The 23,943-nt window shown below is 35.6% G+C and overlaps 1 protein-coding gene and 1 long non-coding RNA gene across 3 annotated transcripts in view; one reads left to right on the forward strand and one right to left on the reverse strand.

The window, feature by feature from the left end:
* LRP1B (LDL receptor related protein 1B) overlaps window positions 1-5,123 on the reverse strand; it is a 1,894,725-nt gene extending 1,889,602 nt beyond the window's left edge. Inside the window, exon 1 of one of the 2 annotated variants that reach the window (XM_032286208.1) lies at window positions 4,075-5,123. In XM_032286208.1, coding sequence (XP_032142099.1) covers window positions 4,075-4,267 — 193 coding nt within the window. In that variant the 5' untranslated portion in view covers window positions 4,268-5,123. The remainder of the gene's footprint in view (window positions 1-4,074) is intronic. The other variant, XM_032286207.1, reaches the window with a different exon arrangement.
* The window catches only part of LOC116556877, a 24,891-nt gene extending 11,571 nt beyond the window's left edge, over window positions 1-13,320 (forward strand). Inside the window, exons 2-3 of the long non-coding RNA XR_004271212.1 lie at window positions 1,893-1,899; window positions 13,307-13,320. This is a non-coding gene — a long non-coding RNA (uncharacterized LOC116556877). The remainder of the gene's footprint in view (window positions 1-1,892; window positions 1,900-13,306) is intronic.
* The last annotated feature ends 10,623 nt before the right edge of the window (window positions 13,321-23,943 follow it).

The following is a 23,943-nucleotide window of genomic DNA, read 5'->3' on the forward strand; positions in this document are numbered from 1 at the left end:
GAGAGAGAGAGAGAGAGAGAGAGAGAGAGAGAGAGAGAGAGAGAGAGAAAGGGGTAGGGTAATTGTAGAAGCGGGTTCCACTTACTACTAACTTAGTTTGATGAATGATATCATGTTGGCACAGACTTGTTTAACTTTTAGGATTAATTCTACTTTCTCTGAATGCATCTATCTAGAATGAAGACAAGTGTTTCCTTTGTACAAGAATTGTTTTGACAGACAGCCACAGAAGATAGAGAAATCTATCAGTATGTTTGATTGGTACTTTTTACCACACAGAATTCCTATAACCAGGAAAATGTTGAAGGAAAAGGTGGGGGAGTTGTACATTTCATATTAAGATATAAAAATTAATGGCAGAAACATAAAAAAACTGGATCATATTAATATATAGAATGAAGAGAAAATATAAAGATCCCTCAACATTATAATCCTTATAAAAGACTAAGTCCTATTCAGTTCAGGTGACTTTAAATGGAGCTGATTTTTATGGTATACCATAGGCTGAGAGAAGAAATTGACAAGGTAACTGGCAAGAAACTAACGTCCTGGATCCAATAGATTTGCAAACTAAATATCTCAGCATATCTCCACCCTGAATGACAAGTAGCATTTAGAAAGTATCATCTAATTCTGAAGAATACATTAACAATTAACCATATATCTCATCTACCATCCTTTCTAGGAAAATTTATGTTCACTTACATTTTTTAAAAAAATTACTTCTCTATTTGTAATTCTAGCATAGTTAACATTTAAGTTATCTGCAATATTCTCATGTCTCTCTCCATTCTTAGAGGTCTAATTATAATCAGATTCACACTGGTGACACTTTTCCTTGAATTATTTTTATACTGTAAATATTTTCCTATATTTATAATAACATGAGAGAAAAATATTTTAAGAAATCATTTTGTTTAAAGATACTTATTCTCATCATGAAATACCGATTCAGATTCTGATGTATGGCAGAATCCATCCATCCATCCATCCATCCATCCATCCATCCATCCATCCTTTTCCTAAATTTATCTTCAGATTTCTTTGAACTTATTTTTTTTCCGAATTCTGTTTTCTACAATTCAAATTGTTTCTTATTGTTTTAGTGCATTTAAATTTTTCTTTACTTTTCCATTGTCTCTTTTCCCTCTTACTCAGTTTAAATTTGAGCTTGAGAAGAGAGAAAAAGAAAACAAACTCAAAGATTAGCAACTTCTTCAAAACAAAACTTTATGTTATTTGTGGCATATAAAGAGATGTAAATTGCAGTTTCCTTTTCAGAAAATTTGACACTTGAAGATACACTTCCCTTTAAGTTTTAATCCTTATCAAGCACTACTTTGATATGATATGACAAATTAGTTGATTGTAAGTGAATCTTATTTATCTTCCACTTTGGCTGTTAAAAATTACAAAGATCTTTCCTTTTTATGATGTGATGGAATTTAATAAGAACTGAAATATACATTAGTTTAGCTCTGTATGAAATCAATATAAACTAAGAAAATAAACAATAAGGAAATAAAAGACGAGTTCACGTATACGATTTGAACACAAACATACAAGTTGGTTTCAAGTCTTTTTCTATTTAATATAATGTTTGAGCTTATACTCACGAACGTATAAAGGGAACAACACAGCTAGAAAGTAACGCAAACATTTCTGATACAGTCCATACAGTCTGAGAAACTACATGTTACCCAATGAGTACATGTAGAACCTAAAAGTAATTCTCATTTTTTGTCAAGCAGTTACCTCTTGCACTGCAAAAGGCACCTGTGTAATTCACATGCCTGTTCTGCTGTTCAAGGATGATTGACATAAGCCTGTGCAGAAAGTTACATCTCATTAACCTCTTTCTTGAGTTTATATTCCCATATCTTCTGTTTCAGTATATCAGTGAAGGAAGTTTGTCATAATGCAGTAATACTTTCTTTCTTAACTTTCACTAAGATTTCTCTCTTTTTTTTTTAATTCCCTTTTCCCAATGTGGCCCATCCTTTTCACTTTTGATAACTGCAAGGGTTTTAGCTCTTTCCTAACAGTTTTGAAAGTTATGTTAAATATATAATGATGGCAAAGTGCTGGTCTACAATTATTTTTTACTTGTGCTATCTGATACAGTAATTCATGTGGACATGGTGATACAACATGACACTATTTCATTTTTTAGAAAAAAAACTAGCAATCATTTACCATATGCTCTGCTTTTATCTTAGATGTTCCTCTCCCTCATGAAACTAAATTGGCACCAAATATAATCCTCTTAGTTATTTAATATCCTATCTCAGAAGAAAGTTGAGGGGTATGTATCTTTTATGTTATATATAAGATTATCTTCAGATATTTATTCAAATCATGGTAGCAATAGGTTCTATCCCCATAAACATATATAAAAACATTGAGAACTCAGCTCTAGGTGAAGTCAAATTTCTGGAGAATGGAGACTCAATCAGAAAGAGCCCAATAGCAGTAGTCTGCCAGTACCATTATATCTTGCTAGCACACTGGGCTGAAAAGCGCCATTCTGTTCATCTGCTCTGGTCCAACTTCAAACATTTTTCCTAAGAAAGGTTGAGAGCTGATTGTTCCAGATCAAAGACATCATCATTTCAAGGAGAGCTATGTGCCTCCATTTCATCAGTATAGTTTCCAACTATTCCACATCAACTTCAAGGCAAGTTGAGCACGTTCAGAAGCTCTGGTTAGGTGGCAATGATGTATTTAAAAGATTATCACCAGTAAATGTCAGATTTCCTAAAGAAACTCAGATTAGTCTGACGGCTGATAGAGGAAATGACATGTGTGGGTATGCAATAAAGGCTAGAATCTGGTTGCCAACAGCAGGTTGAATAGAAACATTACAATTCATTACCGTGTTATTTCTTATAATGAAGAAATATTTTTTGTCAATTCATAATCTGCCTCATAAAAGTACAATTACTATATCTCCCAACACAACATTCTCCCTGTTTGCTTGACATTGGGGTCTGGGTTTTTCTTTCTCTCTCTCTCTCTCTCTCTCTCTCTCTCTCTCTCTCTCTCTCCTCTTTAAACTAAAAAGCTACCAGTCAATATAAGCCCATTTTCTCATTAAAAAAAAAAAGGATCTATGATACTTCTGATTTTACTTTAAGCAGTTAACCATTCCAAGGCCAGGGCCAGTGCCCCAAATATTCATCTAGTATTTTTCTCCTTTTTTTCACCAGTGTTATCTGTTGTCAAACACTATGAAACTTGCACAGGAATTCCAGATTTTCCAGATGAAAAGTTTATAGAATCCCGGCTTATTCTAATTCCCACCTCCTCTGTCCTCTGCTCTCCATAACCATTCCTCTCTAAACTTGTACCATTCATCAGCTACTTGGAGAAAAAGCAAAAGCAAAGCGCCAGACTGGAGCGAGGCACTCCAGGGTGGGTTAGCCCCTCAGGGCACCTGTGCCGCGTCACAGACCCTCAGAATGGAAAAGTCAAGTTCAAGCAGGTGCGTGCGCCCGGAAGCGCCCTAAAAGCCTCACCGCTAAGGACAGGACTCTCTCCCCAGTTTGACCCCAGAAAAGAGTTACGGAAACGAAAGGGCTTAAATCGGCGCTTTCGCCTCTCCACAGACCCCGAATGCAGCAGGTAAGGAAGTTAACCTAGGAGCTAAGTTGAGGGCGGGCACGCTTAACGCGGAGAACCTGGAGCTCGCAAAAGCTCGCAGTTGAGCGCCATCGCGGGGGGAAGTCTCTCTCTCTCTCTCTCTGAAATGCGAATTTTCATCCCAACATCTGCAGCGCTTAGGATGCGCCGGCAGAAGCGCACAGCCAAGTCCAAACGCTCCCGAAGGGGACTAAATCAGGACCGGGAAGTAGCCCAGGGGAAAAGCTGTGGGGGTGCGGAGGACTCTGGCACTTGGTTCAGAAACCCCGCACCGCACCTCTCACTTCCCACAGGGCCAGCGCACGGCGGCCACCCGGTCCTGGGGAACGGGGCTGCAAGGACTTAAGTTTCACACTCACTTATCTGCAAACATCGCCCAGCTGGGAAGCCGAGGAAGCCAGGGGAGGGCTGGGGGGGAGGTGTTCTCCTTACCTCTGTCGGCTCCCATGGTCAGCACCGTGGCGATCGGCAGTAATCCCGAGAGAGTGAGTAAGGCGAGGAGGAGCTCGGACATTGTGGTCGCCCGGTAAGGAAGCCTGCGCTGGAGACTGCTCCGCAGCACCCTCGGCCCGGCGGCGGCGGCGGCGGCGGCGGCGGCTTGGAGCCCCGAATCGAGCGGCGTCATTTACAAATGTCACTGGAAATTCTTCAGCTCAATGAGTCCAGCCAGTCCGCCTTCTCCTGCCTGGAGCAGGATGTGGAAGGCGCAGGGATGCGCGCGTGCGGGAGAGAGGAGGGAGAGCGTGTGTGAGCGCGAGCGAGCCGCCCGTGTGTCTTGACTTTTCAATGCAGGGTACGTCTGATCTTACATCACGCAAGAGGGGCAGTGAGAGATGCCAGCGGATGGGAATTCACTGATTAATCACCGAATCCACCACACACCCCTTCGTCGTCCACATAAATCACATCTATTACTTAGTGAGAGGCATTTAACACAACAGGAAAATACCACCGCGAACGGAGAGCGCCACAAATCACAATTATTTCAGTCTCCTTGAAGGGAAAGTAACTCGAAGCTGGTTCTGTAGGATTTGGGTCTTTGGAGAAGGGGGAGGTTCTGCATTGGGCTGAGCCGGCCAGCCGCCCAGAACGCTCCGCCGTTCGCAGCCAGCTGGGAACCCTCAGCCGGGCACCGGGCTGCTCTGCAGGCAAAGCGGGCTGATCGCTGCGCTCCTCGGAAGCTTCCTTTCCGGGAAGGAAGGACAAGCCAAGGAACGGAGCTTCTCTTAGGGAAATGGTTCCCTCCGCTCTACACAGAATCCCAGTGCTTCCTGCAGGGCACTTTTAACTTTTATGCTGAGCAGCACCTGGGGACAAAGAGGCAAAATTTAGTGATTCAGCAGCAATAAAAAGCAAAACAACCCCAAAAGTCATTAACCGTTGCGTAAGAAGGGAAGGTTAATGGAAAAGGCTATTGAGGTCCCCAGGCAGGGAACAACAAAGCAAGCAATTGGCAGCGTTTTGCTGTGGGGTTCTGCCTTAAAGAGGATATTTCGAGCCGTTTTAAATAGGCTTTGAGGGCTTTGATGTTTTTGTTTTGTGTTTTGTTTTGTTTCGTTCTTCCATATGCTACAGTGGCGGTGTAAGAACTTTCCCGAGCCATCGGAGGCATCAACGTGAATCATTGAAATAATAATATTAGTAAAGTTGTTTTTATGACCACTTAAGTTTTCAACATGATCATCCCAGTTCCTAAAATTTTAATTTGCCATTCCAAGGTGGTTACGGGAATTTAAATTCAGAAATCTTAATAGTTGAAGGCTTACTGCCTTCCTTGTAACATCAGCAATTTCTCGTTTAAGAACAAGAGTTGAAAAGGTTTTGTATTTAATATTTTGAAACCGGAGTTGAGTGGAGGGGAAAACTATGAGAAGGGAAAAGAACCAAGGAAGACAACGATTGAAAAGTGAAGGAAGGTACTTTAAAGACTTTACTTACTTTGCTGTTTGTGACTTATAGGTGAATGCCAGCATTACGATCTAGGTATTTATAAGGGTAAAATTATCCAGAAGCATCTTTGAATGCTCCTTTGAAACCATTAAAACTAGACTGGATCAAAGAACACACAGGTGATCCTGCAGAACATTGCCAATAATCTGTAAATTACACCTTTTTATACTTACTTTGTGATTATAAACGTATTTTATGTCACTTTTTCATATTTTAAATTATAAAGTTTACTTTCCCTTGAAAAACAGCCATTTAGTGTTTAAAATAGGACTCCTTCTACATTCAAAAGTGTTTCTTTTCTTGTAAACTTGTTACATGTCAAATTTCTCCTAGATGTTTTTATTATTTCATAATGAAGTGCACGATATAGAATAAAGGTTGTTTTTTTTTTTACATATTTTACTTCATACTGAAAATTCACAAACTTTGAAATTAGTGGCAGAGTGTAAAGACTGTGTGTGTGTGTGTGTGTGTGTGTGTGTGTGTGTGTGTGAGAGAGAGAGAGAGAGAGAGAGAGAGAGAGAGAGAGATTTGAATGATGTTCCATGTAATAAATGTTTCTTTCTCCAGGGTCCACAGACCTGTGTATTGTATGACATACTTAATCACTGGAATAATGTAGTGGGTGTCTTTCTTACATGATCCCATTCAGTCAACTAGAAGGTCAGCTATTAGGAGATCTGTATCCATTTAACTCTTGGCAAGAAAATGAGGATTGCTCACAAACCATGCTAAGGACCTCCAGATTCTTCCTCTTCTGAAAGATTACCACCAATTGCCCTCCACTTCAAAAACTGCCAGTTAAAGGAAAGCAGCCTGGAACAGTATGACCCACCAAAGACTCTTACGACATACTAAAGTGCCCCAATACTATGATTAAAATCACTGACTCATCCACTTCTGCAGTATGCGCAGCAGCCCTAGATTCCGTGGCCAGCTTAGAAAAGGGAAAAGCTAGGAAAGATCACCAAAGTAGTAAATGCTCAGAATATTTTGTATTCTGAATATACTATATTCCAAATATATAGAACCTCCTAATAGCCTGTTAAATGAATTAAATAGAGTAAAAACCATATGATCTCCTTCAGATCATCTGGTTGACTTTTTTTACTTCATTGAATGGGGAAAAAAAAAAATCAAGAAGGCATTGTCTGCACATTGTGACCAGTATAATAAAGCAATATAGAATTCTTTAGTAATCATCAATTAAGTCCGTAATCATGAATGACATAGGACTCAAAACAGTTACTATAAAATAGTGATAGTAAATATGGAAGATTGTTACTAAAGTATAGGCTGGAGCATCAACAAAAGATAACATGTTATACTTAATTTCCACTTAATGAACCTCAATGAGATATTATCTATAAAATAAAATTTCAAGTTTTAGGCCAGGCACAGTGGCTCACACCTGTTATCCCAGCACTTTGGAAGGTGAAGGCAGGTGGATCACGAGGTCAGGAGATCGAGATCATCCTGGCTAACACAGCGAAACCCTGTTTCTACTAAAAATACAAAAAAATTAGCATGACATGTGCCTGTAGTCCCAGCTACTTGGGAGGCTGAGGAAGGAGAGTCACTTGAACCCAGGAGGCAGATGTTGCAGTGAGACGAGATCGGGCCACTGAACTCCAGCCTGGTGATACAGGGAGACTCTGTCTTTAAAAAAAAAAAAAAAAGAAGAAGCTTTATTTTAAGACCACAATTAATAAAGATCTAAATGGCATAAAAACTCACTCAAAAATGTGATGAAAGTATAGATGCTTAGGTATATACCAGTGATTTAGTGGACACAACACATGAATGAAATGGTATAAAATTATCTGTCCCACATCAAATCTCTCATATAAAGTGATTCTTCTTCCTGATATTCTTTGAAAATGACCAGTTTATGAAAGGAGATTGTTTTCTATGGGCATCAGATAAAAGTGTAGACAAAATTAGAGCTTTAAAATTAATAGTTTGCTCCTAGGTTTTAAATGACCATTGAATTTTAATGGATTGTAAATAAATGAAAAACATAAGTATAATTTTCTATAAAATATTTTTATTTCCCCATAATATATGCTTGAATGAAAAAAGAAATTAATGAAGTGCTCTATTAGTGAAGAGAGAAAGGCTTGAGTTAGTGCTGGAATTTTGTTTATTACTATGGTCCATTATGATTTCTTCATTCTAATCAGAGTTATTAACACTGACAAGTTAAATAAATTAATTCATCAAACTATATAATGTTATGAAATCTCTCATTAAGATAAATTAAACAAAGTAGAACCAATCATTCTTTCTTTTTGTTTTAAAACAACACTCAAATGCTAATTATTAGTCAATGGTAATCTTATACTTTCCAATTAGAGTCACAGTTTGCATGCATGTGATCAAACATCAGATTTCATTTCCACTAACTTAATTATTTTTGTGTGGTTGCATTTCTTGCAATGAATGGTAACATTTTATGTGCTACACACCTGAACATCGTAAGTTAGGAATAGGACATGCATCTTAACAAACTGGAGCTGACAGTCTATCTCATGGAAGAGATGTGTGTAAAGGAGAGTTGGCCTGAAAGTTAGGTTGCTAGGGATTTCTGCAGCTATCATTGCAAGGGCTGCTAAGTTTCTTACCCTGCCTTTTTCCAGACAGAAAAGTTGCCAGGCAGCAGCAGACACAAGATGAAAAAGAAAGGGAATACATTGAGAGAGACGGGGGCAGAGGCAGAGAGAGAGGGAGAGGGAGAAAAAGGAAATATTATCAGTTCTTTAAAATTGAAACAGAGTTACTCTGGAAACAGCCTGTAAGGAAAAAAAAAAAAAAATTAGACGCAAGTTATTTCTCAAACTGTAACATTTCAACACAATTTTTACTGCTTTTCTTCAAAAGTATGTTCTGTTTTTCAGCATATTGTCTCAATAAGGATATAAGGATTTGGTTGAAATAAATAAGATATTGATGTAACTTTCATTCCCACTATTAAGCAATTATTAGGAGGCATGCGCAACTGAAAAGAAAATTAAGAGTGATGCAACTATCTAATTAAATCTGGAAGAAAGTAAAAAAATATTTTTAGGACAATTATATTGGTCTTCTCTCTCTACATTTTCAGCTTCTCTTTACTGTCACTATCTGTAAGTGTTTTAAGATGTAAATATTATGGTGAAAAGCATAACTGATAACAATTATAATTTTCAGAAGAAAAATAATATAACCTTTTAATACTGATTTGATTGTTGGGATTTTTTCTGACTCTTGTTTGATAAACTTTTGACAGCAAAAATAAAAGGAGCCTACTGATTTACACAAAGCCAGGGGTGACTTGAAAGATTAAAAATTACATCTTTTTTTCATTTTTAAGGGATTGACATCCATAATAGTAATATAGTCTGAAGATAGAAATCCTATTTTGCTTTTTGGCTATGTCATCAGAAGGTACAATTGGTAATATTGCCCTCTCGTGTGGGTAATACAAAAATGTCACCAATTCACCAAATCCTTGTCACTCTTCTCACATGGAGTTAGCCCTTGGGTTTTAAGTTGGTTGCTGATTATAAAGCATGTTGCTTTGGTGTTTATAGACCAAGACATATGTGTGGTCAAAATGAGCTCCACATTTCCTTCTCCAGATGCAGAATGGACTTAGTGTATCAGGTGGAGGGTTGATTGCTTGATTGCCAGTGTCCATGGTAAGGATGCACTTTGTCTGAATGTGCCTTTGTGGCATTTTTCTACCTACCAATATATTGATCTCTGACTTTCTTTCTGGTCATGATCTTGCTGCTCCCTAACTGTAATTAAAGACTTTCAGATTCTTGGAGCTGGAAGGAACATTCAAATAATCTACTCCAATTTACCATATTTTGCTAATGAAAAATTTTTAAGAAAGAAAAGGTGACTAGTCTGAGGTCACACATTTTATTAATATCAGAAATAAATCTTGAATAAAGTTTCTTGACCTTTTCCTGTATTATGTAGTCAGCTTTGTTATTGTTTTTTTTTTTTTTCCTTCCTAGGAGTGGTAGCTCAGAGAATATAAATTTATTAATTTACTAAGTATCTATATATTATGTGACAGACACTATATTTAGCACCATGCTTCTAGCAACAAGGATAATAAACATAACTGTTGCAGGAACATAGCATATAATCTAAATTAAATATTAATACCATTCTTATGCTAAGAACTGACTTTCCAAGACCATGCTGTCAGAAACCACAAGCATGACACATAGGCCACTAATGAGATCACCAGTAAAATCAATGCTGCATCTTTTTTTTGGGAAAATACCTTCTAGTCATAGAGAAAAGCCAACTTCTGCTAGAATTCAACACTGAATACGAAATCACAAAATATATTTAAACAGCTTAGGGTTTGAACATCATTTAATCAATTGTCACAACATACTTTGATCTAGAACTTGGTAGCAAGTTCAGAAATGTTCAGAACTTTCAGAAATGTCAACAGTGATACATGCTTACATGTTCATTAGAGTCTAAGGACTCTATTATGTTGTGGGGTCACATAAAATCAGGACAAAAAGAGAATTTGAAAAAGTTGTTCAACTCATTCATTTATTTATTTTTATTGTACTATTAATGAAGACCTACTTGTGACTCCTTCAAGCATCTTGTCCCCTTTAAATAAAAATTTTCTGCTTCATATCCAATTCATATTTTTCCTTATATTTACTTTGTATATTGCCTTTAGCATTTCATAATTTTCAATCCTCAAAAAATGATCTTTTAATATGTGCTTTCTCCTATAATAGGCACTCAAAGGCAGTTTGCCCTACTGTTGATTAATGGTTTTCTACTTCTTCCCATGAACTTATTTAATATCTCCTATCTTGGCTGTTCCTTGGTCCTTCTGCTGTGGAACACATCTTTATACGTGAAGTAAACAGGATACTAACAAAGACAAAGCCAGAGGTTCCACATGAGCCACGGACAGGGCGTTGAGAAGATGAGACAATAGAACTCTGTTAAGTACACTACACATAATATGTGCTTTAATCAAATGAATTGCTGTTAAAATGTAAAAGAGTACATAGCAGCTATTTTAATTAGGTCAAATTGACTTTTATCATTGTTGTTGTTTCTTACTTTAGAAGGGGAGATTGTTCCACTTTGTTTTGTTTGTTCTTTTTTAAAGAAGAGTATTTTTTTTCTATTCTGTTATCAGAAATGGCCCTTGTATAATAAATTACAGAACCAAACAGTAAAAAGAAGCAAATAAATTTTAAAAAGGAAAGAAAGATGAGAAAAACGTACCTTTCTTCAAAGTGCACCTTGCTTAATTCACACTGGGAATTGCTTTCGGGAGGCTGTCAACAGCTCCATTTGGGCACAGTGCCTGTCGTAGAGTAAGTACCAACTAAGTGTGTGGTAAGTGGCATTTACTTAGAGTACGGCTTTTAGATTTTTTAACGTTTATTTTAAAGAAAAACTTACAAAACTAACTTCTCTAGATCATTGTTAATTTTTTAAGTAAAAAAAAAATTTCTCTCAGAAAATGTGTCTTGATCTCTAAAAGTGTTTTTCTATTGTGAAATTATACTTTTGAATCATCATAAAAATTCAAAAGCAAAAAGGTGTTTTTAGTCCTAAATAGAATGTCTTAGTTTTATGTCAACTCTCTCTTTGTAGAAAAAACATGATGACATTTGGACCCAAGTATATTTACCAAGATTTGTAAAAAAATCTGTGACTTTATGGATGAATCCTAGCAAAGTTAAATTACAGCTAAAAGATGATTACATGTTTTTATGACTTTTCGTTGCTACATTCTGCAATGTAAACCGACTTTACCAAGGCTATCATTTATATCATTCTGCAAACCCTACTCTAAAACCATAACCACAAAATAAGCATTGAGAGAAATTTACTCACAGGCATACAACAGAAGAGGTAGAAGAGGATGGATACCTTGGACGTAGAACAGCCAAGAATATATGTGATTATTATTCAGAGTTTATATCTTTCCTTGTGATAAAATGCATTCACTTCTAAAAGAAATGTTAATTTTATACTTTTTGATGTATGTCAATCTTAAGTTATTCTAATCTATTTTTTAATTTTTTTCTTGCTAAAAGAAAGTGAATAGAAATGACAGGAAATAGTTTCTATGCTCTTTACTGAGTTTTGCGTGAAAATTTTATAAAATAAATTGAAACATCAAAAAGTTTATTGTATTTACAAATAAATAATCACAAATTAATATTTGGATACCATATAACATTGGTCAAAGATTGTTGATATTATCTAAAACTAAGGATTAATCAACTTGGACATTTCTACAAAAATACATATAACCACTGGGAAAATAGCTCAGAAAAAGTAACATATTCTGTTGATCACATAAAATAATAAATACATTAAAAAAACATCTAGTCACCAGGCCTGAGTTTGGCTGAGGAGTTTCTAAAACCATCTATGCTTCAAGCTGTGCATTGCAAGTGAAAGCAAGTTATAGCCTCAGGGATGTCATGGTGACAAGGGCCTGGCTCTCTCGGTAGCTTTCAGGCCAGTTTCTTCTGCCCTCTACTTCCCCTTCCACACTTTTTATTTATAATAGTCACAGTTTCCAAGCCAAAATTAAACACATGGCCTAATAAATAGAATTATGGAGCAATAAGAAGGCAATTTCTAATCAATACTGTTCTGAAAATATCTTATCTTTTTGGCCATAATAACTATTAAATCCTAGAAATATTGGTTATGAATTATCTTATTTTTTTTCAGTTTGATGATTTTAAAGTACATCTATAATAACCTGAGATTCTTCTGAAATCATTGCTAGGAATTGTTGACATAGAACCCAATTTTATGTAAGCGAATATTTAGGTATCTTTAATCAAAATGGAAAAAAAAAACTTAATGTCTTACTTTATATTGTAAACAGGCTGTAGGATTTGATCATACCTACCTGAAGTCCCAAATAGCCATTCGACAAATGGTTCTGGAAGTGATTTCATTATTCACCACTGTGATAGTGGTGAACAAGTTAATGAAGGGAGTTAATACTAGTACATCCTGTTTTTAAATCAAAAGCGCAAATTAAGTTATCTTGTATGAAAATAACAGAATAAAACACAAGTGCTCTGAGTGCAGAACACTGTGAAGTGCTTCAAAGGAAAATTCAGTGGGAGATTGGTGTTTAACATGCTAAATGGGATTTCTACGACTATCCTGAGGGAATTTAGAGGAGCATTTTTAAGCTGCTGTAATATGACCATATTAAAATTAAAAAGCAAATCTTTTACTATGATTTCAAAGCTTAAATGAAACTTTTCCCCCTGCCACTTTAAATAAATCATGTTTTGATTTCATTTAGGTGCTGTGACAAGTTTTCTTTTAGGTTTTGGTTAAAATAAGCTCTTAGCTATCTAAACCTAGATCAGTCGAAATAACATCTGGTACACAGGCTGCTGGAATGGATTTTAGTTTTGGCCTCACCTTAGTTTAGCATCCATCCCAACCTTAAAAAACAAAAAACCAAAAAAACATACATTAAAAATTCTCTGTGTAAGTGATTGATTAAGTCCTCCTTACTATATTTCCTAAAACTAATTTAAATATTCTCATATTATTCTTCTTTAAAACCTAAATAAAAATTAGATACATGACTCTGCCTTTTTACTGTGCTAGACAAAAGAGTCTTCAGAAGAGAATGATAATTATCCTGGCATTGAACTATAATGCAGATAAAAACCTTGTTTAGAATTTTGAAAATGGTCAACACCTTAGCTGTCTACACTATCATACCTTTATGCTTTTAGAATAATAATTCTCCAAATGCCATTTAATCACACCTCTTAATATCCCTTTATCTTTCACTGGGGAATAGTGGAAGTGTGACAAAGAGTATTTTCATTTATTTTACTCACTTTTGTTCTTTATATAAAAGGTAATGTGAAAATGTGCCCAAGGGTCTACACCTTTTCCTCCAAACAAAATAGAACTAGAAAAAGTAGACACTCTGGTTCATAGTCCTTGAGTGCCCCCTATAGGATACTTTTTATATTTTTGTTCATGTAGCTAGGTTAGCTTTTAATATATTACTGCGTTGAATTTTATTTAAAATAAAAATAAAATGATAAAAATATGCATCTGTGAAATATAAATATGCATATTTTCTTTCCTCATACCAGCCCATCTGAAAATCCAAGGAAAACTGTCATTTTAACACTTAGTGGTTTCTCTGTTTTTGCTATTTTCTCTAAAGTTCTGATTGCCTGCTATTCTATTCTGTCTACACTCATAGTATCAATTAGTTTACTTCAAAATATAAGTTTAAAATTTATGTCTATTATATCTAGGTATTTCTCTTAACATATAAAAAGAACAATCAACTAACTATACGTATTAGAAAATGAAAATGGAATATCCTTGTATGGGAGGAGAGGCAGCGTTGATATGGTTAGAAATAGAATCTTTGAGTTCTCAAGAATTCTTAAATGTCAACTTGACATCTATGAATAATACTGAAATGGAATGAAAGGATACATATATTTACCTGTTCCTGGCAGTTTGATGCCAGGGTGTGCTATCTTAGATTTCCTGAGTTTTCTGAGCTTTTTCTTATTTGTACTGTAGCCTAAAGTTGAAAGTGGTAGACAAGACCAGGCACAGTGGCTCACACTTGTAATCCCAGCACTCTAAGAGGGCAAAGCGGACAGACCACTTGAGGCCAAGAGTTTGAGATCAGCCTGGCCAACTTGGTGAAATCCGGTCTTTACTAAAAATATAAAAATTAGCTTGGGATGATGGCACACACCTGTAATCCCAGCTACTAGGTAAGCTGAGGCATGAGAATTGGTTGAATCTGGGAGGCAGAGGTTGCAGTGAGCCAAGATAGCACCACTGCACTCCAGTTTGGGTGACAGAGTGAGACTCTGTTTGAAAATTTAAAAAAAAAAAGGAAAGAAAGAAAGTGGTAGACAAAAGGAAGAAGGAACATATATCTTAACCACTCTGTCATATTTACTCTGTCTTTATGTGGCTTAAAAAATATTGCAATAACCCACCAAAGCTGTGATTGCTTTAATTTCAAGCGGCCCACTTAGGTGATAGGGCGGCAATTAGACCCTCTCTAAAACAGTCTATTGAATTTATATTTTATGTAATGTACTTGGATCCCAAAAACTGTCACTAATGTCCTTCTCTAGAAAAAGAAATACACACACACAAATAGTGTCTGGCTAAAATCTTTTTTTTTTCCCTTTGTATTGGTTAATTTCTAAATGCAGAATTGATATAGTGGTAAGGAAGCAACAATATAAGTAGGCAATGAAAAGGAGGCCTTAATTTCCTTTCTTGCCTCTCTCCTTACTGTGTGCTTGTTTGAAAAGCACAGTACTTAGTGATGGGATTACTCTAGTGGAAAGTCACGGCTCCTGTTTTCATAAGCTATATGTCTAATGAGAAAATGGGTCTGAAGAGACTATTAAACAGTGTCCTGCTAAGTGCTGTAAAGGAAGGTATCCATAATGTACAGTGGAGGCTTTGATAAATATACATTATGTTGTTCCTTGTGGAGCAAAAATGATATCACCAAGAAGGAGGCACTTCAGATGACTTTTGAATAGTTTGCTAGGAATAAAAGTGAGGGGTGATCATTCTAGCAGATGGAACAGGATGTGTTATGGCACATATTGCTAGTTAGTAAAATGAAAAATGATTATCTGGAATATTGAAAAATCAAAGGTGTCAGATAATGCATTTTTAAAGGCATAATAAAGAATTTGCAATTTAAGTTGAAGGCAATGAAAATATCTTGTTTGAACATATCAAGAACTAGCTGGGAACATATAAATCCATCCAATACACAGTTGTATTACCTGAGAGCCTGCATTCAGACTTCTATAGATATCTTCTTGGATCTCATCTCTCATGTCTTCATTTCCCATAGTCGAAGCAGCCTAAATTCTAGATTCCTATCCCAGGTTGTCAAAGTAATCTTTAGCTATTAAAAAGTAACTTGAAAAATCCTACCTAGTTAATCCAGTGATCCAGGACAAAGTTTCCCTAACTGCATATTCCAATTCTGGATTTATTTCTAAGTTCTGCACTTACAATCCAAAAGATTTGGTCCAATTACTTAATTTCTTCAAACCAAGAAGTCCACCGAGTGGACTAGAGATGGTAACACCAGGGCCTCCAATTGGGGTGCCAATTACTGAATCTTGCTGACATTTGCTGTCACTGTGCCAGCAGTGTGAAGGTCCCTCAGTTGCAGAACCTTTGTAGGAATTTCCCAGGCAGCATGTTGCAACTTGCCTGATCTATTTAATGATCTCATCTCTTTAATGATGCCACCTTGTCTAGCCAGATCCACTGTCCACCTAGCTATGTTCTACAAGACACATTGCTGCTCAAAAAGGAGCAGATTGATCTAATTGGAGACAAAAAATACAGACAGATTAAAAGAATGTAACCAGAGATAAAAAGCAGCATATAGGAATTACAAAGCGAAAAGAACAAAGTAAAAAATAAGTAATACAGATTTTGGAAAAAAATAAAACTGGTATAAAGGAAACTGTCAGAATTAGAAATTCAGCTAAGCCTCAAAATATATCTGGTTTTTATAACAGTTACAGGTTATTTTTGATTGAAAAATAATCATGCTTGAAAAAACATGTATTTATTTTTTTGGATAATAAAAATATACAATGTTACAAATTTTTAACAGAAATTCTACAGAATTTTTGAAAGAAATAAAAACTTGTCAATTTCTTATTCTACAAAATAATAGGAATAGATTTTATCTTGTTTGTGGCACTGAAAAATTGCAGTCTTTTGAAAATGTGCTGGTAATAGGAGATACATATATATATATATATCTTCCAAACTTATTGAAAAACAAAACTAGAAAAAACTTGATAACTAACAAAAAATAAAATACACAAAAAAGAGACCAAAGAAATAATTGCTACAAAGAGAATAAAATACCTAGGAATACAACTAAAAAAGGATGTAAAGGAACTCTTCATGGAGAACTACAAACCACTGCTCAATGAAATAAGAGAGGATGCAAACAGATGAAAAAAAAGCATTCCATGCTCATGGTTGGGAAGAATCAACATCTTGAAAAGGGCCATACTGCCCAAAGTAATTTATAGATTCAACACTATCCCCATCAAGCTACCAATGACCTTTTTCACAGAACTGGAAAAAAACAGTTCCAACTTCATATGGAACTAAAAGAGAGCCCCCATAGCCAAAACAATCCTAAGCAAAAAGAACAAAGCTAGAGACATCATGCTGCCTGACTTCAAACTATACTACAAGGCCACAGTAATCAACACAGCATGGTACTGGTACTAAAACAGAGACATAGACCAAAGGAATAGAACAGAGGCCTCAGAAGCAACACCACACATCTTCAATCATTTGATCTTTAACAAACCAGAGAAAAAAAGCAATGGGGAAAGGATTTCCTGTTTAATAAATTGTGTTAGGAAAACTGGGTAGCAATGTGCAGAAAGCAGAAATTGGACCCCTTCCTGACACCTTACACTAAAATTAACTTGAGATGGATGAAAGATCTAAACATAAAACACCTAACACCATAAAAACCCTAGAAGAAAACCTAGGCAAAACTATTCAGGACATAGGCATAGGCAAGGATTTCATGACTAAAGCACCAAAAGCAGTGGCAACAAAAGCCAAAATAGACAAAAGGGATCTAATTAAACTCCAGAGCCTCTGTACAGCAAAGGAATCAATCATTAGAGCAACCAACAGAACAGGAAAAAAATTTTGCAGTCTACCCATCTGACAAAGGGCTAATACCCAGAATCTACAAAGAAGTAAAACAGATTTACAAGAAAAAAATTAACAAATCCATTCAAAAGTGGGCAAAGGATATGAACAGACACTTTACAAAAGAAGACATCTATGAGGCCAACAAACATGAAAAAATGCTCATCATCACTGGTCATTAGAGAAGTGCTAATCAAAACCACATTGAGATAACATCTCATGCCACTTAGAATGGCAATCATTAAAAAATCAGGAGACGACAGATGCTGGAAAGGATGAGGAGAAATAGTAACACTTTTACACTATTGGTGGGAGTGCAAATTACTGCAACCATTGTGGAAGACAGTGTGGTGATTCCTCAAGGACCTAGAAATATAAATGCCATTTGACCCAGCAATCCCCTTACTGGATATATACCCAAAGAATTATAAATTGTTCTATTATAAAGACACATACACACATATGTTTATTGTGGCACTGTTTACAAGAGCAAAGGCCTGGAACCAACCCAAATGCCCATCAACAATAGACTGGATAAAAAAAATGTGGCACATATACACCATGGAATACTATGCAGCCATAAAAAACAATTAGTTCCTGTCCTTCATAGGGACATGGATGAATCTGGAAACCATGATTCTCAGCAAACTGACACAAGAACAGAAAACCAAACATTGCATGTTCCTCACTCATAGGTGGGTGTTGAACAATTAGAACACATGGACACAGGGAGGGTAGCATCACACACTGTGATCAGTTGGGGAGGCTAGGGGAGAGACAGTGGGGGGTGGGTAGGGTGCGGAGGGATAACGTGGGTTAAAATACCAGATATGGGTGATGGGGGGATGAAGGCAGTAAACCATCTTGCCATGTATGTGCCTATGCAACAATCCTGCATGATCTCCACCCATACCCCAGAACCTAAAGTACAATAATAAAAAAAAGTAATACATTTGTAAAGGAAGATGATAGGCAATAGTAATAATAACAAATGTACCTACTGGCCATAATAAATAGGAATGCATTAAACACCCTAATTAAAATACATTGGTTCTTAGATTGAATTTTTAATACTTATATGCATAAAACATGCATATAAATATTAAATGTATAAAAAATTCAAAATATTTATTGATTATACTGCATGTAACAAATAATGTGTGAGAATCTGGAATATAATAGTTAACAAGATATCTATGTTTTTTTCTTTTAAATAAAAATAAAAAAAAATTTCTGATTAAAAAGGGGCAAATAAAAACTAAATATTTAAGAGGAACAGTACTTATATCAGAAACAATTGAATTATTCTTATAGAGCATAAATTAATAAAAAGAGGATACATATTATAAAAGTTATGTAAAAGTAATCATTACCTCATATATATCTTTCAATATAATTTCCAATGCAAGAACATATAAGGCAATGATCAAATAGGAGATATTAAAACACCTTAAACCATGCTATGGTGGCTATGTTTGAAAGATAACTGAAGTCAAATTTGCTCAGGATTTATGAAATGTGGCACATATCATGATTTTGATGAAAGAAATTCACACTATGTGAATAGAAATTAAAATTTTATTTCTCCTCAATTTATACTAAAATATAATACAATCCCAAATTAAATTTCCAGAGAATTTTTTGATTTGAAACTTGACCAAATGATTTTAATGTTAATTCAGAAAATATAAATACATAAGAATTGCTAAGACAATAGTCATTAACAAGAATAGAAGGAGAGTGATGATATTTGCTCTAGAAAATAGTATAGAAAAATACAGGCCGTACCAATCACAGAATAAACTAATGATGTAAATAAGCAGAAAGACTAAATTCCAGAAGCTACTTTAAACTGAAGAATACAGTATATCATAATGGGAGCATTTCAATACATTGTGCGAAAGATAACTTGGACAATTTACCAATTATTGAAGAGATTTTTCCCGTAAATATTAACACATTCTCTAGTTTAAATAGCCACACACTAAAAGTTACTTTAAAAATGCCTGTGTCCAAAAGAAATTAGCAAAGCTCACAGAGTCAAGTGCAAAAACCAACCACAATAGTTATGACTTTGTAGAATGTTTTGCAAAGAGATTCCAAAGTCAGGTTTAGGAATTTCTTAAATATGTTAAAGGCAGAGAGCAAATTGGATTATCATTGGGATCCTATATGGCCACTGTCCAAAAACTGCATTAAGGGGTGTAAAGAAGTCAGTAAGAAGACTAAATTAATGTATTTTGCCTAGTCATTATTGGGAAGGCTTTAGGAATATTCCAACTGCTGGCTTAATATGCAACCTGTAATTTCAATTAGGTATTCAGACCAAAAGCTGGCAGATTATAGGCATTTTATCAATTCGAAATATTCCAGAACTGGGGAACTATAGAACTGATTAATTTTGTTTTCAGTTTTGCAGTTAATTAAATAGAATCTGTAAGTAACTAGAGGGAAAGCAAGCATACATGAGGAACTGCTGCTTATTACTTGACTTCAGTTTTGGGAATAATAAATATATATAACATAGAGAATTTAATGTAATTTATCAGTATTTTCTTCAGAAGAAGTGTTTTAATTCAAAGGCAATAAAAATGTCATGGCAAGACTTTAAGGGGGCCTATCTTCCTTTAGAAATAGAATAGCAATGGTAAAAGTATGCATTTGATAAACAATATTGTTCTCTAAATGAAGACTTCTAGAGTCAAATTTCCAGATACCGTATGTATATAATGTATAAAGAAGTTTTCAGATGATAGCATGCCCACTGTGAAAATTAACTATAAGAAGGAATCCTCAAAACCGTGAGTAGGCCAGCCGTGGTGGCTCGTACCTGTAATCCTAGCACTTTGGGAGTCTGAGGCAGGTGGATCAACTGAGGTCAGGAGGTCGAGATCAGCCTGGCCAACATGGTAAAACCTGTCTCTACTTAAAATACAAAAATTTGCCAGGCATCGGGACAGGTGCCTGTAATCCCAGCTGCTTGGGAGGCCGAGAATCACTTGAACCCAGGAGGCAGAGGTTATAGTGAACTGAGATCACACCATTGCACTCCAGCCTGGCCAACAAAAGTGAAACACCACCTCAAAACAAACAAAACAAAACAAGAAACTGTGAGTAAACAGCAAATGAGAGCTCTATTTTATTATGAGAATGGCAAGTTCATTGAGTAGAAGACACAAAGCAGTAGTTGTAGGATGATGGACTTTAGCCTTTCAGTCTTGACCAGGAAATTCACATGGGAAACATCAGTGATGAAAGAGAGCACTGGGATAGGATCCAAAATATATATATATATATATATATATGTTTTGTAAATTACAGATCAATTAGTATGACGTCAGACAAATTATTGAAAAATTTTGACCTTCAGTTTTCTTGTCCACAAACAGGATAATAATATCAATTTGAGTGACTTATTAGTATAGTTACATGAAATAATGAAAGTGAATGCACCTAGTAAATTGTTTGGCACATGTCTGAATATGTTTCTTGAGTCCAGCCACTAGACACGTCAAGCCACTGTACCACTCTAACTAAAAACAAAAAAATAGGAGAGTCTTCAGGATTTTAGTCACAAATATAAAAAAGATCATTTAGATCTCATAAAATTTTTGACAGAAAATAATATAGCTCAATCACACATTAAAAATGAAAGATACTAATAACTGTCTAGATGGGCCATGGTTTTCAAACAAGGTCGTACATTAGAATCATCCAGGAGCTTTTAAAAAATAAGGATGCTGCTGTCCCCAGAGTTTATAAAATCATTCCACGGTAGGCTGGGAATATTTTCTTTGGTGTTGTCTGTATAGTTCTGACATGTACTTCGGTTGAGAACACTGCATGTGGTTATAAAGATATAAACTGAAATATAGTGTAAAAAAGAAGAGGTGGCAGAATATTCACTTGGGAGAGTGAGAGAAAACTGCCAGAATTAGCTAAGTACAGTGGCTCAAGCCTGTAATCCCAGCACTTTGGGAGGTTGAGGCAGGCGGATCACCTGAGGTCAGGAGTTTCACATGGTGAAACCCTGTCTCTACTAAAAATACAAAAAAAAAAAAAAAAATTAGCCAGGTGTGGTAGCACATGCCTGTAATCCCAGTTACTTGGAAAGCTGAGGCAGGAAAATCGCTTGAACCCCAGAGGCTGAGGTTGCAGTGAGCCAAGATTGCGCCACTGCACTCTAGCCTGGGTGGCAAAGTGTGACTCCATCTTAAGGAAAAAAAAAAAAAAAAAAAAGCTGCCAGAATTAGGAGAATTAAGAAGAATTTAGAAGTGAGAAACTGCAAGTGTTTCTCTTTCAGTAAAAATAATAGCAGTGGAAAAGAAATGAGGAGAGGAGGATCTAAATGAAAGCAGTGATGACTTTATAAAGTGCGTTACCTGATGAATTGTTTTGGCTGAATCAATGGTACCAAAAGAAATTCAACATAATCTTCCATCAGCCAGGTTATACCAGTGTGTGTTCTAGGACATTTAGTTACATGCAAAACATCTTATTCACTATATTTTGTTTTAATGCCGTAGAATAAATGAGATCTGGTACGAAAGCCTGGATGATGATCACCATTTCAACACAGGGGAATTCAAAGAAGATGTCTCTGATAACAATTTCTAGTTCTGTGAAGAGGCACCAGAGGCTGATTATGATGAGCCATTTTACCTCACTATATTCTTATAGAGATTATCTTCTGGCTTGAGGAGGCTGCTACTGTTTACAAAGCCAGGTGTTAGAGTGCCTCTAACTTTAGGAATCCTAGTAAGCAGGAATTTTATTTAAAAAGCCATTTTCCCCCAATGTACCAAGCTGGAGTGTTTTCTGATGCTTTTGCCAGCATGTTTCACAGCTGCTCACCTTACTTGAAGTTATACTTCAGCATTCCCTTGACATGTTCTGTTCTGCACTTTTTGCACATTGTTGATTCTCTTCAGTTTCATATGTAAAACCTGTTCATGAAGTTGCCCAGCTACCATTTGTCTCTTGCACATAACCAGTCCAAGATAATGATATTAAGATGAGTATTATGTCAACAGGCTGGGTGATACCCATGATGTTTCTGGGAGGACCAATGGGAGGTCTGTGTTTCATCTTTAGAGGTGGTAAGATGCAAAGCACCTGGAGACACAGAGTTATTTTAGAATGATTCCCCAGGAACATTCTCTTGCAGCTGATTGTTTTACCAAGAAGAACTACAAATAGCCAGAGACTTTATGGACATTTTCTTAAGTTGACATGTCTAGTTAGTAACAGAACTGACGCTGGATTCTAGGTGCTATGACAATATTTTACCCCAATACCACGTTACTGTTACACCATATTACTTTCCTACTGGCAAATCTGTAAGAGAAAGTGAAAGTAAGCTATTAAAGCAAAATGCCTTTTCTTATTAAGCATTAAAACCTGATAGCAAGGGTAATGTCCAAACACCAGTATATAATAACAGCTTGACGTTTTCAAGAGAAATTCCTGAGAATAAGAATGTGTGGCATGTTGACTGACAGGGTTATTACGGCACCGAGACATCCCTAACAAGAGCTAGATTTAAATAGAGTATATGGCAATTATAATGTGTCAGTGGCTAATGAGGCATTCTCTATTCTAAAGAAGAATCAATTCTCTTTGTAACACAGATAAAGCTGTATGTTCACACCAAAACTTGATATTACTTGTCTTGCAGTTGGCATAGCTATGCTGGTGAAACGTCTACTTTCCCATATGTATGGATTTTACAGTGAAATCCTAATTTGGTAAGGGCTCACTGGTCAATCTTTGGATTCACAGAGTAAATTCAGTCTTATCTGATCTGCAGGCTGCCCTATGTAATTCCCTGGCCAAAGAAAGGTTTTAAAAATATTGGTAATAATCAATATCACCTCAAGGAAACATAGTGCCAGTGACAACAATATGATTATGGTCAACATATAATTTTGATGTCAGTAAAGGGACATTGGTCTCAGCAGTGACAACCTCATGATCTGCCAGGTTCTCCAAAATTGACCATGATTTTATGGCCTTCCATTCACTTTTCAACTTTTTAAAATCTGACTTATATGTTACCAAACCACTAAAATTTCTTTTGTTGAAACCACCAATCTTTCTAGTTTTCAAATCCAAACAACACATTTCATTTAATTTCCATGGAACATTTCTGATCTTTGTTTTGAAACACTTTTCTTCCTTGACTTCTGTAAAACTCCCTTCATTATTTTCTTAATTCAATGACAGCTTCTTTCTTCCTAGATTCTCTTCCTTCTACGATTTCTGTGCTCACAGATCATAGTTAGACTTTTATTTTCTCGTTTTACTTTAATTATGCTCTCTAGCTTATTATTTCCACATCCGTGGGGCTTCGACATTTCCTCTGGTTTCTATATAGCCTAAATATAGTCATCTCTCTCTCTTCTCTCTCTCTCTATATATGTAAATATATATATACACATATATATAATATATATATACACATATATATAATATTTATAATATATGTGTATATATACACATATAATATATTATATACATATATACACACATATATATATTATATACACATATATATTATACATATATATATAATATACATATATATACACATA

This window comes from Sapajus apella, unplaced genomic scaffold, assembly GCF_009761245.1.
Source record: "Sapajus apella isolate SASKATOON/1434 unplaced genomic scaffold, GSC_monkey_1.0 scaffold18, whole genome shotgun sequence".
NCBI lineage: Eukaryota > Metazoa > Chordata > Mammalia > Primates > Cebidae > Sapajus > Sapajus apella.